Source organism: Chiloscyllium punctatum, chromosome 11 (genome assembly GCF_047496795.1).
Source record: "Chiloscyllium punctatum isolate Juve2018m chromosome 11, sChiPun1.3, whole genome shotgun sequence".
Lineage (NCBI taxonomy): Eukaryota > Metazoa > Chordata > Chondrichthyes > Orectolobiformes > Hemiscylliidae > Chiloscyllium > Chiloscyllium punctatum.
Window position 1 is genome coordinate 19762430 of NC_092749.1, and position 15749 is coordinate 19778178.

At 43.6% G+C, this 15749-nt stretch overlaps 1 protein-coding gene across 2 annotated transcripts in view; it reads left to right on the top strand.

Annotated features, from left to right (window-relative positions):
* kif26ba (kinesin family member 26Ba) overlaps positions 1-15749 on the top strand; it is a 336823-nt gene that overhangs the window by 95286 nt on the left and 225788 nt on the right. For both annotated transcript variants that reach the window (XM_072580423.1, XM_072580424.1), the window contains one exon: positions 1472-2014. In XM_072580423.1, coding sequence (XP_072436524.1) covers positions 1472-2014 — 543 coding nt within the window. The remainder of the gene's footprint in view (positions 1-1471; positions 2015-15749) is intronic.

Below are 15749 nucleotides of genomic sequence, written 5' to 3' on the forward strand. Positions count from 1 at the left end.
AAAGAATTTGTATCTTTCAGAAAGTGGTTTCTCTGTGGAATTCTCTTCCCCACAGAGAACGATGGAGTAAACAGAAAGGACTGTGGTAGCTGGAAATCTGAAACAAAAGTGAGAGTTCTGAAGAAACTCACCAGGGTTGGCAGCGTCTGTTGAGAGCAAAGCAGAGTTGACGTTCTGAGCCCAGTGACCTTTCCGTGGAACTGTGGAGGCTGGGCTTTGGAAACTATCCAAGGCTGAGGTCGACAGACTTTCGATTGATAAGGAGACTCAAGGGAGGGTGGAAAGTGGAGTTGAAGCCACAATCAGATCAGTCAGATTACTATCAAATGGTAGAGAAGTCTTGAGGGGACAGATGGTGTGCTTGTACTCCTGATTTTCGTGTTCTGCTGTTGTGTTGTAAATAGGCCTGGATTGGACCAACATATTGTTTCCAATAGGTGTGATGCCCTCACTTTGATATGAGGGGAGCCACTTGATCCCCATGCACCACCAGTAATTGGGAGCAATGTCTGTTGACAATGAATGTTCTTTGGTTCATACATGCTGCTTGATGGAGAAGATCTAGCTGAAAGTCAGCACAATTTGTTACATTATATGCTGCTGCTGAAGCCTTTCATAGTCTCCCTCCAGAATTATCAGCATTTAGGTGAACAACATGGAGTGACATTGGACTTTGTCACTGAGTAAGGTCTGGCAGGGATTCCTAGATGGAAGAGGGAACAGCTGATGGTGTTGTGTTATTAATGAAGAAATAATTGGGAGAGAACTGGGTGAATACATATTTATTTCTGTATATTACTGTTTGGGGAACAAGTAAGCAATGTGTTGAACTTTGTGATGTGCCAGTTGTAATAAAATTCTACTTAGAGAATGACATGCTTGGACTCTGATCCAGCCCCTTTCTGGTGTTTGATGCTGAGGGTGTGCTGCATTATCCAAGGTGCTAGTTCTTCAATGATACATTAAACCAAGGTGCCATCCCTTTCAGGTCAACGAAAGTGATGCTATTTTGATGACTACCACTTACGAAGCAGAGTTGGGGAGGTTTCCATATTCGAGAATGTGGTGCTGGAAAAGGGCTGATGAAGGGCTTATGCCCAAAAGATTGATTCTCCTGCTCCTCGGATGCTGCCTGACCTGCTGTGCTTTTCCAGCAACACACTCTCGACTCTGAGCTCCAGCATCTGCAGTCCTGACTTTCTCCGAGGTCTCCATACTGTCCTGGTCCATAGTTATCCTTCAATTGACGTTCCTAGAGCAACTGATGATGCAGTCATTCCACATTGCTATTCACGGGCGCTTGCCATGTGTAGATTGGCTGACATGTTACTATGGTGATGACACTTCACTACTTCAGTAGCTGAGAGGGGTTAAGATGCTGAAGTAAGACAGGTTCTTTGTTGGTCGTTGAACAGTGGAAACTGTATACTGTTCTCTCTATTCATGTAGCGTCTCCTTCTTTTGTTCACAGGACCCAGCTTTCTCTGCTCTGATCCACGACAAGTTGCAGGTGCCCAACACTACCCGCAAGGCCTGGAATGAACGTGACAACCGATGTGATATCTGTGCCACCCACCTCAATCAGCTGAAGCAGGAAGCCATCCAGATGGTGCAGACACTGGAGCAAGCAGCCACGCTGGAGCAGTATGACCCACTGCCAGGCTCCCCCCCACCCCTCTCCAACATCCCCTCGCTGGTGGGCTCACGTAACATTGGCAGCCTGCAGGCCTCTCGGGACTGGGCCTTCGTCCCAGCTGCTTACGCTGCCACCACCACCTACGCCAGCTTCTTGACCAACAAGCACGGAGGCAAACCCAACTCACTGGGCATCGTCGGAGGGGCAGAAAAGAAGGGCGGGTCTCCTGGGCATTCAGTCACCAAGGCCGGGCTGCAGATGGCCACCAGCCCCAGCAACGGCAACATCCTGAGCTCAGTTGCCATCCAGGCCCATCAGTACCTGGAAGGAACATGGTCTGTCTCCAGGACAAACGGTGTGACGCTGTATCCCTACCCAGTAAGTGTTTGCAAGGCACATGACACACAACACATATGTACAGAGATGCACACAGACACACATACAGACACAAACACGCACACAAACATACAGGCAAAAACATGCAGGCACATACACACATACAAACAAACAAACAGACATAAATATACACACAAATACCGACAGGCACAAACACAGACACAAGCATAAACACACATACAGACACAAACGCAAACAAACAGACACAAACATACACAAACTTGCAGACACAAACATGCACATACAAACCCAAATAATGTGATCCCCATTATCTCCCCTTCCTGTGCCAATCCTCTGCTGGGTTTTGTGTGCATCAAACTGTAATATTTCCTGTGTGAGGCAAGAGAGGAAAGCGCTGGTAAATAATGTGCATGTAAATGGGATCTTGTGCCCTCCTCACCCGTGGCGAGATTGGTGATGGGGGATATTTAATTGGGGAGAGGATGGTAACTAGAGATGTTGCCACCTCTTGCCTGCACCCCAGGCTTGTGGAAGGCCTGCTGCCCATAGAGGCTGTTAAAGTGGGTAGTTAATGCCTGCCCAAGACCCATCTCCTTCTGCAGTGGGTATAGACTCTGCAGGGGACTGGGTTGTCACCTAGAGACCATGACTGGCGAATCTGTGTGGGGCTGCTTGTGGATTCGTGGGCTTGCTGAGGAGGGACGTTGGTTTCCATATTAAAAGGCATTCTGACTGAGGTTCACGAGGTTGATTCTGGAGTTGCGGGGGTTGGCTTATGAGGAGGCACTGAGTAGATCGGGATTATATTCGTTGGAATTTAGAAGAACTGGGTGGGGGGGGGTGCTACCTGACAGAAACGTATAAAATTATGAGGGGAATAGGTAAGATAGACGTAGAAAGGATGTTTCAACTGGCAGCTGAAACTAGGACATGACCTCAAAATTAGGGGGAGCAGATTTAGGACTGAATTGAGAAGGAACCTCTTCACCCACAGGGTTGTGAATCTATGGAATTCCCTGCCCAGTGAAGGAATTCCCTGCCTTTATTGGTTGGAGAATTGAGTACAAGAGTCAGGATGTCATATTACAGCTTTATAAGACTTTGGGCGGTCACACTTCAGAGTACTGAATTTAATTCTGGTTGCCACATTACAGGGGATGTAGAGGCTTTGAAGAAAGTGCAGAAGATGTTTAACAGGATGCTGCCTGGATTAGAGGGTATGACTGTAACGAGAGACTAGAAAAACTCGGGTTGTTTTCTCTGGAGCCGTGGAGATTTGGTAGATGTTATAAAAAGTATGAGATGCCTAGATAGGGTTAATGGTCAGAATCTTTTTCCTAGAGTTGAAATATGTAATACTAGGGGGTATGCATTTAAGGTGAGGGGGCAAAATTCAAAGGAGATGTGAGGGGCAAGTTTATAACTCAGAGAGTGGCAGGAGTATGGAATGCAGTGCCAGGGGTGGTGGTGGAGGCAGACACAATAGGGGCATTTAAGAGACGTTTAGACAAGCGCATGAATATGCAATGAATGGAGGGACATGGACCAAGGCCAGGGAGAAGGATTAGTTTAATTTGGCATCATGTTCAGCACAACATTGTGGGCTGAAGGGTCTGTTCCTGTGCTGTACTGTTCATTGTTCTATGAGGCATCAAGAAGAAGGACCCATTGACACCCCTCCCACCCTTCTTACCCCTTCCCCCCATCCCTCACCTCTCTCCTGGAAATCATTGGTCTCAAAGGGGTGTAATACCAGCAACCGCCACCGCATTCCCAGTGGTGCCGTCACTCAGGAGCATTCTTAAACCAATGTTGTCCATGAAACCTGCGCTCCAATTGACTTCATCTTCTTCCCTTTGGCTTTTTATACAGTTAGAGTCATACAGTATGGAAATAAACCCTTTGATCTAACCAGTCTATGCTGAGTATAATCCTAAACTAAATTAGTCCTGCCTGCCTGCTCCTGGCCCATATACATCCAAACCCTTCCTATTCACCTGTCTATCTAAATGTATTTTAAATGTTGCAATTGTACCCACATCTACCACTTCCTCAGGAAGTTCATTCCACATGCGAACCACCCTCTATGTAAAAAATTTGCCTCTTGTGTCTTTTTAAAATCTCTCTCCTCTTACCCAGTCTTAAAATCCCCCATCCTAAGGAAAAGACAACCCCCGTTAACTCCATGTATACCTCTCATTATTTTATAACTTCCTATCAGTTCGCCTCTCAACCTCCTACAATGAAAAAAGTCCCACCCTATTCAACGTTTCTTTATAACTCAAATCTTCCATTCCCGGCAACATCCTGGTAAATCTCTTCTGAACCCCTTCCAGCTTACTAATATCCTTCCTATGTCAGACTAACCAGAACTGGACACGGTATTCCAGATGGGGCTTCATCAATGTCCTGTACAACCTCAACATGACTTCCCAACTCCTATACTCAAAGGACTGAGCAATGAAGGCAAGCATGTAAAATACATTTTTAACCACCAAGTCTATATGTGATGCAAACTTCAAAGAATTATGTACCTGCACCTGTAGATCCCTCTGTTCTATAACTCTGTCCAAGGCCCTACTGTTAATTGTTTAAGCCCTATCTTTGTTTGTTGTGCCAAAATAAAATACCTCGCATTCATCCAGCTTGAACTCCATCTGCCATTTATCAGCCCATTGAACCATTTGATCAAGATCCCTGTGTAATATTCAAAAACCTTCTTCACTGTCTACTATGTCACCAATTTTGGTGTCATCCACAAAATTACTAACCATGCCTTCTATATGCTTATCTAAATCATTTATATAAATGACAAACAAAAGAGGTCCCAGAACCGATCCCTGTGGAACATAGTTGGTCACAGGCCTCCAGTCCAAAAAACAAACCTCCATATTACTCTCTGTCTCCTGCCATTAAGCCAATTATGTATCCCATTGGCCAGGTCAACCTGAATCCCATGTGACCTAACTTTACTAATTAATATACCATGTGGAACCTTCTCAATGGCTTTACTAAAATCCATGTAAACAACGTCTACTGCTTTGCCATCATCAATCTTTTTGTAACTTCCTCAAAAAGCTCAATCAAGTTTGTGAGACACAATTTTCCTCACACCAAACCATGCTAACTACCCCAAATCAATGTTTACCTCACTAAATGTCCATAAATCCTATACCTGCAACAATTTACCCACAAGTGAAGTCAGACTCACAGTTTCTTCTTACAACCTTTCTTAAACAAAGGTACAACACTAGCCACCCTCCAATCAACAGGCACCTCACCTGAAGTTATAGATGATGCAAATATTTCTGGAAGGTGTCTTACATTTTACTCCTTTACTTCCCACAACATTCTGAAAGGCCTTTAGAAAGTTCATTGTTACAACACCTGAGATCACTCCACAGAGGCTGGTATCCCATTACCAAGTCACCCTTTATTTACACATGCACAGGACTTGATACTGATCCAGCTCCCTCAGAGCCAGTTCTCAAAGTGGACAGAACCTTTGACACTCCTGTTTATGTCTGTCAGCCAGGGCTCCCTAATTGGACCAGGTTAACAGCCCCATTCTATGAGGTCCAGCTGGCTGACCTTGTTCCAATCATGACAAAACCCACAGAATTTCCTTTCTCATCCCACTCCTGTTACTTCCTCGGACAGCTCTATGACATGTGGGAGGCGAAACTTGCTTTTTTAACACCCTCCATGCTGTCTTCTTTTAATTAATGCGTATCTTTTGAGCCCAGATGTGAAAAGCTGGAACACTGATGCCAAGCGTGTAATGAACTGTGGATTGACCACACCCAGAGTGTGGTGACCAATTCTGCTTGCCATATTGTAAAGTAGAGGATGCAGGGAAGGTTTGCAAGGGCTGGTGCCAGAAACACATGTCAGGAAAGCATTGAGGGGCAAGGTCACTTGTACATGGTTCCTTTATTATTTATATGACTGGTTTAAATGCTAAGCATTTTTCCATTTCCCAATTTTTCCATTTTCCAGTCTCCAGTCACTGCTTGCTGTTAGCTGATATTTGTGCCTCTCACACAGGAAAGCATTTCCGATCCTTGCACCAATCCAATCCCTTGCTGGTCCTAACTCTACAGCTAGTCTTGTTTGAAAGTATACATTTATCAAAACAGAATACTGCCCAGGGCAAAAGAGGGAGAAGTCAGACATTAAACCATGCTAACCATTAAACAACATGCCAAATGGAAAAGTACTCCTCACATAATTTGGCTCCACTCTCTTCATTAGGTCCAGTCACAGAACAGAAGGGTTCAAACAGCAGCATGAGCAGAAATATTTATTATGCATTAATGTATCAGCAGCAGAGGAAGTTTGCATTATTTAACTATTTCGCTAAGTTTCCCCACTGTTTCCCAACACACTTCAATGAGAAGGTAGGGACACACTTTCTCCAATGCACACACATACACATGCATGCACGCACAAGGACACACACTGTGAATGCCTACTCTCAAATATACCTGTACACACGTAGATACATACATGCTGACACACACACACACATGCATATATACAAATTTATATTTGCATAGACACTCTCATGCGTAGGTACACACACACACATATGCACAAGCATTTATATAAAGTACAGTTGGACACACATGCACACACCACACAAATACGCACACTCTTTTTCACATATGCATGCACAGATACATGTGTGACAGCAGCATACACACCTGTGTGTCCAAATACATAAATACAGGTATCCAGCACCTTGGAGAAAGTGAGGACTGCAGATGCTGGTGATCAGAGTCAAGAGTGTGGTGCTGGAAAAAAACAGCGTCCTCATGAAGGGCTTATGCCTGAAACATCGATTCTCCTGCTGCTTGGATGCTGCCTGACCTGCTGTGTTTTTCCAGCACCACATTCTCAACCCACAATTTTTGCACCCATTGACCAAACTCTTCCCATGATGTTGCAGATTTTTGATGTTTCTTTTCTACTTTTTAGGTTTTTTTTAAGTTATACAGTTCTATTCTGTTTGTGATTTTCTGAAGTACATCAGACCACTCAGAATGGCAGAAGCAGGTACTTGGGATAGGTCCCTGGACTGGAAGTGAACCCTACGTTTGATACTTTTATTGATTGTTTTCTGCAAATGTCATTGTCAACAAGCTGCAACTTCCAAAATGTTCTTTCTTTCTCTGAGGGCTCAGTCCTGGACTCATTTAGGTTGCCTGTGTAGTGTGGGGAGAGATGTGAGAACTGCACTGGTGTGTGAGTTGATTTCCAGGCAGCGCTGACCTGTCCTTGCATACATGTACTTTTTACCAGAGTCAGTAGATGGTGTCAGGGTTAGTAACATTGACGGAATGTTCTCTCGCTGTTCTCCAAGGAGCTGCATTACCAGCTGACAAAGCACAGTCACCAACTGCACAGGGATTCAGTCAAACCTTGTCAGTCTGGGCCATAATGGCCCATCCCATGATATCGATCAAGAACTCTGTGGGATGATTGCAAGGTAGAGGACTAGGACCCGTGGACACAGCCTTAGAATTAGAGGGGGTCATTTCAGAACAGAAATGCGGAGACATTTCTTCAGCCAGAGAGTGGTGGGCCTGTGGAATTCATTGCCACGGAGTGCAGTGGAAGCCGGGACGCTAAATGTCTTCAAGGCCGAGATTGATAGATTCTTGTTGTCTAGAGGAATTAAGGGCTACGGGGAGAACGCTGGTAAGTGGAGCTGAAATGCGCATCAGCCATGATTGAATGGCGGAGTGGACTCGATGGGCCGAATGGCCTTACTTCCACTCCTATGTCTTATGGTCTTATTAGTGGGGAATTGGATGAGGGGAATTATCAAGGAGGAATATGTGACGTGATTGACCAGTAGAAAAATACTGGTCTCCAGGCATACCTTTACATTCTACTTCATCATCTACTTCACTGAGGGTTCTGTGGAAGTGGGCTACAGTTTAAAGGCTGATGCGTAGTTTCTTTTGGCAATGAAAGGGTTACAAGCACACAGCCCTGCAATGATGAGGAGCAGAACCTCAGTTGTACTTGAGAACAGACCCAGCCTGCAGCCATATAACCCGAGGCCACACAGAGTGGTGCCAGTCGATGCCATTCACTGCTATTGGCTGTGCCTTGTGTTCTCAGTGGCTCCACTAAGACTGTTGATTCAGCAACCTTGCTGCCTGCTGACCCAGCTGTCTTTACTCATTTCCCTTTTAACTCTCGATGTGAGAGAGACTCTATCCAGCTGGCTTCCAGATGATGTGCTTCCTCCTGCAGACACATTCTGCTGTTTCACTTCATGCCTCTGCCTCTGCTGTGGCCCTCCCTGAGACCAGGTGGGCAGATTAATTCCGGCCAAGCACACTCACCCATCGTTGTTGAATTTACGAACATGCAAGATGAGAGTAGCCCACACGACCCTTCAAGCCTGCTGCACCGGTCTATAAGACCAAGGCTGATCTGTTCTTAAACTCAATTCTACGTTCCTGCAAATTCCCAATTATCTCATTCCCTTGGTAATCAGCAGTCTCTCTGCCTTAAAAACATTTTAAATATCCTGTGTCCACTGCTTTTTGAGGAAGGGAATTCCAAAGGCTTCCAATCTTCTGACAGAAAAAAGAGGTTTCCCCATCTTGTTCTAAATGGGTGCCCCTTACTTTTTTACATAATCCCTGGTTCTAGATTCTCCCACAACAGGACACATCCAGACCCCTCAGCATCTTACATGTTTCAATTAAGTCACCTCTGACTCTTCTAAACTCCAGAGGATACAGGTCTAGCCTGTCTAACCTTTCCTCATAAAGCAATCCACTCCTTCCAGGTTTAGTTGAGTGACTGCTTTGTGGATAATTTGTTTCTGGGAAGTGACTTGCATCAACTGGGCTGGTTGCCCTGTGAAAGGGGACAGGGAGTAACACCCCACCATGCCATTGGCTAGGAGTGGCAGCATATTGGTTCAGCATCAACATTAGAAGGAACAATGATGCCCTCTGTAGCCCGCATAGCCATCTTCTTCGCTATTATAATTCAATGCACCCGTTCCCCCAGTCTGAATGCCGTGTCACTTGTAGGGCAGCTTTGAGGTGATGATGTCCTGATGACTTTGCTGTTTTTGTCCCTCTGCAGAGATGGCTAGAGACAAGGACAAGAGGAGCAGGAATAGGCCGTTCAGTCATTGACAGCTGCTCTGGCTGCTCATTCTACATAATACCCCATTCCTGCTTTCTCCCCATACCCTTAGATCCCTCTATCCCTAAGAACTATATCTGTTCACCTTCTTGAAAATGTTCAGTGTTTTGACTTCAACCTCTTTCCGTGGCAGAGAGTTCCACAGGCTCACCACTCTCTGGGTGAAATCTTCCTCCATGGCCGACCCCCATAAGGGTTGAAGGAGGTGGTGGTGGGAAAGTGGGGAGGAAGTTGCTGCAGTGTGCCCTGTGGATGACCTTTCCCACAAACACAGTGCACCACTGTCAGAGTAAGTGAACAGCAGAACTGGGCTCGACCAAGGGAGCAGCTCATTCACATTTCTCAAGTGAATACTTCTTCAACTGACTATCATTTGATTCATCTCGTTCATCCTTCCTTCTAGTATACCTTCTGTGACACTCCTTCCTAATTTTTGTCACGTTAATTTAACACAATTAATTTTGGCAAACATCAATAAGAGGTGAGGCACATTTGAAATGAGCAGAGGTCAAAATAGAGATAGATTCCGAGTAAGAATATAATGAAGGACACAGGAAATAAATTTGAGTAGTTAGCAGAGCCGAAACACTAACCAATAAGAAGATCAATACAAATATGGATCAGTACATACCTGTTTCAAATTTACTTTTCACTTATTAACATTGATGAGTTTATGTGTTTCTGGACTGACTTCCCATTGAATACCACACTGAGTTTGCCTGTTTTGTACTGTTCAGAACTTGATGTGCCTCAGTGAGATCCCCACTGCCTGCTTAGGCTTGACCAAGCATTTGGAACATTGCGTTAGTCCATGTAATGAAGCCAAAGATACAGAGTTGGGATGGTTGACACATAGTTGAGGTCTGAGTGCCAGTGTCTGTGAGGTCTTCTCATCGTGTGCAACCTCTCTTTATTTTGAGGAGGTGCAGCTGAAGGTGGAGACTTATCATTCGAGAAGTTGTGTCCAATATACCATATTGAGTGGGAGACACTGGCAACTCAGGGCCTCTTAAAATAACGTGGAATCTATCTGGTGCCTTTGGAATGCAGTCACTGTTGTAATGTGGGAAATGTGGCAGCCAATTTGCACACAGCAAGCTTCCACAGATAGCTTTCATAAAGACTCGATAATCTACTTTGGTGATGTTGACTCGAAACATCAGAAGAGTCGGTCATTTGGCTCATCGACCCTGCTCTACCATCCAACTAGATAATGACTCATCTCCTACTCGATACCGTTTATCTGCATCCTCCTAGTCCTTGATGTCTTTAGTATTTAGAACTCTAGAAATATTTGGTCTGTATTTCATAGAGATTTGAATATAAAAATACAGAAGTCTCGATAAGATTATACAAGGCATGTGTCAGATCACAACAGTTTTGGGCCCCTTATCTAAGGAATGATGTATTGATATTGGAGGCAATCCAGAGAAGGTTCACTGGGCTGATACCATGTTTAGAAGGACTATCTTAAGAGGAGAAGTTGAGCCTGTACTCGTTGGAACTTAGAAGAAGGAGACCTTATTGAAACATAGAGGATCCTTTGAGAGAGAGAGAGAGAGTGATATTGTAGATGAGGAGAGGGAAAATCTCGGAATGGAGGTCGTTTAAGGCAGAGATGAAGGGGAATTTCCTCTCTCACGGGACAGTGAATCTGTAAAATGTTTTATCAAAGTGGACTATCGAGGCTGGATCACTAAGTATATTCAAGGCTGAGATAGAAAGATTTTTAACCAGTAAGGGTATCAAGGGTTAAGGGGAAAAAGACAAGGAGATGGAGTTGAAGATGATCAAATCAGCCATGTTCTCAGAGCAGATTCAATGGGACAGATGGTCTACTTCAGCGTTTGTGTCTTACGATCAAAGTTTATTGGTCACTGTCCTGAACATGCTGAATGCCAGATCTTGGGCAGTAAATGATGAATAAGTATGGATGGTGGATATCTTTCCCTGCTGTTTTTAAGAATAGTGTCATGGATTCTTTTACATCCAGTGGAGAGGGTTGGTGGACTTGGTTTAACATCTCAATGAGAGTTCCTTGATGGCATCTTGGGACAGTGCAGCACACCCTCAGTAACAGTCCAGGTCAAACTCCTGGAACGGTGCTTGAACCCACAGCCTCTGACTATTAGGAGGAGTGATATCCCTGAGCCCCAATTACCTTTACTCATTTAATTGAAAAGATCCCAGTATTGCCACTGATTTTTCTGCCCTCTGTGCTTCCCTTGAAATGTTCTTTTCTACCAGGGACTCAAATGTGAACTGTTCTTGACTTATCTGTTGGCATGTAATATAAATCAAAAAAATGGCTGCTTGTCAAGAACCATGATTCCTAGTAATGGTCAAGAGGACAAAATGATCAGGGGAAGTTGATGGTGTTTATACAAAGCAACTTCTGAATTTCAAGCCTGGAAACAAATGCTGACTTTCTCTTTGCACGCAAGAAGGATGCAATTGTTGAAAGTCTTTGCATTTGTCTCCAGTGTCGGTGGGGATTATAGAAATAGTTTGGCTTCTAACTTTGTTTAATTGGGAATGGTATCAGTCATACACCACTCCATGGGCATTATTCCAGAGAAAGTCGTTAAATGTTAGTTAAATAGCACCCTGCATGTCGCAGTAATTATTGCAAACAGTTAAGGATTTTACAATGAAAATATTTCCAGTCCCCACATTCACATCAGTTATGATGTTATTATAAGTGCCATGTTGGCCATTTAAGAGCACAGTGATTGTGACCTCCTGAGGGTAACCACTGCCACCCTCTCTTGAGAGTCCAAGGCCACTTTTTTAAAAAATTCCTTTCAATGAAAACTAGTTGCATTTTCAAAAAATTTCTTCTCCCCTTAGGAGCATGGTAAAAATCGTCAAGCAAGGATGATCATTCATGGAACCCTCAGGCCATTTGGCCCATCATCCCTGTGCTGGCTGTTTGAAAGGGCGAACCAATTTGTCGTGTTCTCCTGCTCTTTCCCAACAGTGCCAAAAAATATTTGTGTTTCTGGTATTGATCTAATTTCACTTTGAAAGTTGCTATTGAACTTGTCTCCAGTGTATTCCATCTTAACAATTATTCATCATCAAAGTAACCTTACAAAAGGAATTGGATTGCTACTTGAAAAGAAAATAAATGTAAGGACTATGAGGACAGAGGACAGCGACGGGAGAGCCAGCAGAGGCATGACGGGCTGAATGGTCTCCTCCTGAGTTATACGACTTTATGGTTCTAGGTGAAATGAGTCCTGTAGATGCTGGAGTCCCAGCCTTATTCCTAATGAAGGGCTTTTGCCCGAAACATCGATTCTCCTGCTTCTGACATGCTGTGCTTCCCCAGCACCACTCTCTTGACTTTATGGTTCTACTGCATCCTCCCTAACACAGCCTCAGGTAGACTGAGGCATTCCTTTCTCAACTGAGAACATTTTGGCAAACTAATTTATGTACCAGACAGGGGAAGCTATGAGAGGGAGAGGGGATAGAAAGGACGTGCAGTAGGGACAGATGAAGAAAGCTGGAAAGAGGCTAGTATGCAACATAGATTCGATGGACTGAATGGCCTAAGTGAAAATAAAAAGCAATAATAAGAAAAAGACTTGTATTTGCTTAGAGCCTTTCACAAGGTTCCAAAGCATTTCACAGCAAACCAAGTATTTTTGAAGGCGTTATGATCTTGGTAGAAACTAGTAATGTTTTTTAAACAAGTGGAACAAATCTGAAATTCCAGTTAGTTACTAAAAGAGCGAAGCCACAAGATTCTGCAGTTTAAAACAGAAGAATGTTTACTATGTACACGTCCAACAAAGAAAACGCTAAATGCTATCTTAATTAATCACTTATACTTTAAAACCAAGAATCAACGTAAGTTGAACATGCATCAACAGGCTAATTGTGTCAAATATAAACTTCAAATTAAATGCTAGATACAACTAAGACATAGCTCAAGTTTGGCTTAAAAGCTTACAAAGTAAATAAGTCATCAAACTGAAGCACAAAGTCTTTCAAAACTTTGTTTTCTTTACAAACAATTGAAGCAGTGCTTCTAGAAGTTAGTCTGATTTTCACCTCACAACAGCACACAGGTACAGGCTTTACCAAAAACGGCACAAATTTGCAGAATCTCCTCAAATCAGATACGCCAATCTTCCAAAAACAAAAAAACAATTGCAGAAACGTCTGCTCACCTTCAGCCACTGTCTCCTTGCGCCTGCATAAACTGCAGCACTGGTTCATCAATTCCCACTGAGATTTGATGGCTATCTAATATATAGATTCAAGTAGAAGTTATGTCTTTCAATTCTGAATTTTAATCTTAGATTCCTCAACAACCTGGAGGGGGTCAGTTTCCACTTTCATTTAGGGTCTGTCTCAATATAGACAAACGTTGTCCATCACATTATAGGATATGCAGAAGCAACTTCCCACAAAGAGAACTTTGCTAATGACCAGATGATCTGTTTTGCTGATACTGATTGAGTGACTTGTCAGACTTCAGGGATAATCCACTTGTTAAGATTAGATTGCTTACAGTGTGGAAACAGGCCCTTCGGCCCAACAAGTCCACACCGACCCGCAACCCACCCATACCCCTACATTTTCCCCTTTACCTAACACTACGGACAATTTAGCATGGCCAATTCACCTGACCTGCACATCTTTGGACTGTGGGAGGAAACCGGAGCACCCGGAAGAAACCCACGCAGACACGGGGAGAACGTGTAAACTCCACACAGTCAGTTGCCTGAGGCAGGAATTGAACCCGGGTCTTCTGGCACTGTGAGGCGTGTTAAACTACAAAGGAACACTCTGGCATCTAGCTGAGAGTGCGGTGAGCAGGGCCTGCTGCCCTTCTGAAGCAGAGTGAGCTCTCTGGTGTGAAGATAGCTCTCCCACCTGAATTGTCCTAGAGTCCAAGAGCCAGAGTCAGAGAGGCACTCTTCTGGACAACGTGACCAGTAACTCCAAGAAAAAGATTATGTGTACTTCCTTAAAATTCCTTTTGACCATTTAAATTTTTTTTATTGGTTATGAAAAATTATAGAGGTTGGGGAACATTTTGCCGTTTCACTAGATGGGAATGTGGCCGCTCCAAGTTCCAGATCAGGACTTGACTCACACGCTGACGCTGTAGTGCTGAGGGAGTGCTGCACAGTTGGACATTCTGTCTTTTAGGTGAGATGTTGAACCAAGGCATTGTAAATCCATATCAGTTTTAAATAAAAAGACCTTGTGGTACTATTTCAGGTGTTGTCTGGGTGCCCTGGCCAATACTTACCCCTCAATCAACATCATACTCAAAAAAATCTAGTCATTAACACATTGCTATTGTGAGATCTTGCTGTGTGCAAATTGGTAGCCATATTTCCCGCATTTCAACAGAATCTTCACATAAAAAGTACTTAGTTAGCTGGAAGTGCTTTGAGATCGGTGGTGGTTGTAAAAGGTGTTTTTAGGGGCGATGATGGTATACTGGGAGAATTGTTTCCACGGTAATCTAGGGGCCTAACTATTCCTTGGTTGACATCGGTTCAGATCTCACCATGGAAACTGGTGGAATTTAAACTCAATTAACATATCTGGCAATATAAAGCTTGTATCAGTTAAAAAAAAAATCATTGATTGTTAAAACCCATCTGGTTCACTATTGTCCTTTGGGGAAGGAAATCTGCCATGCTTACCTATTTTGACCTACATTTGACTCTAGACCCATAGCGATGGGGTTGACTCATAACTGCTCATCACTGCAAGGGCAGTTGGGAAAGAGTAACAAATACTGGCCTTGCCAGTGCCACTCGCATTCACAAAAGAGTGAAACTTTCTGTCTGTTATATCCAATTACTGTGACAAACTTTCCTCATCCTTTTCTAAAGTTATGTATGTTTTAAGGCAACACTGGCCAAGGAACGGTGTGTGTGAGACAAGAAGGAAATGATTTTGGGACACTTCCAGAAAATTCCACAGTTGGGGTCAAGTTAGTCAACCCTTCGTTTCAGGTTGAAAGCGGATCTGGGCTGAACCTATTTACATTTCAAATTGTTGATCATGTTGAACTTGCATCCAAAGAATTGAAAAATACCTTTACACGCAGCTATGTGTTACTCAGTTACTCAGTGCAGGAGGAAATGTCTTTGAGAAATTGCTGACATTTTTAAAAAAATGGTTGTGGTTTGAGCTTGTCAGTGGGAAGGCCAGTATTTGTTGCTCACCCCTGACTTGTTTTAATTCACTGGTGGGTAATTAGTGTCAATAGCTGGGCCAGCATTTATTGCCCATCCCTAGTTGCCCTTGGCTTCAGTGCTGGGCATTTTTGTGGCATGAATATATTTGTCAGCCCAAGCCTTGATATTGTCCATGTCTTGCTGCATTTACATGTGGACTGTTTCAGTATCTGAGGAGTCAGAAATGGTATTATTGAATGTTGTGCAACTCCCTGAGCTCCATATTGCTTAATACTCTTTAAAAATAATCATCTTCCCTTCAAGCACCCAATTGTCTCTATATGTCTGAAAGGGAGAATATATTCCACATATTCAAGACCTTTAGAGTGTAGATATTTTACGGATTTTGTTTCTGTTTGATT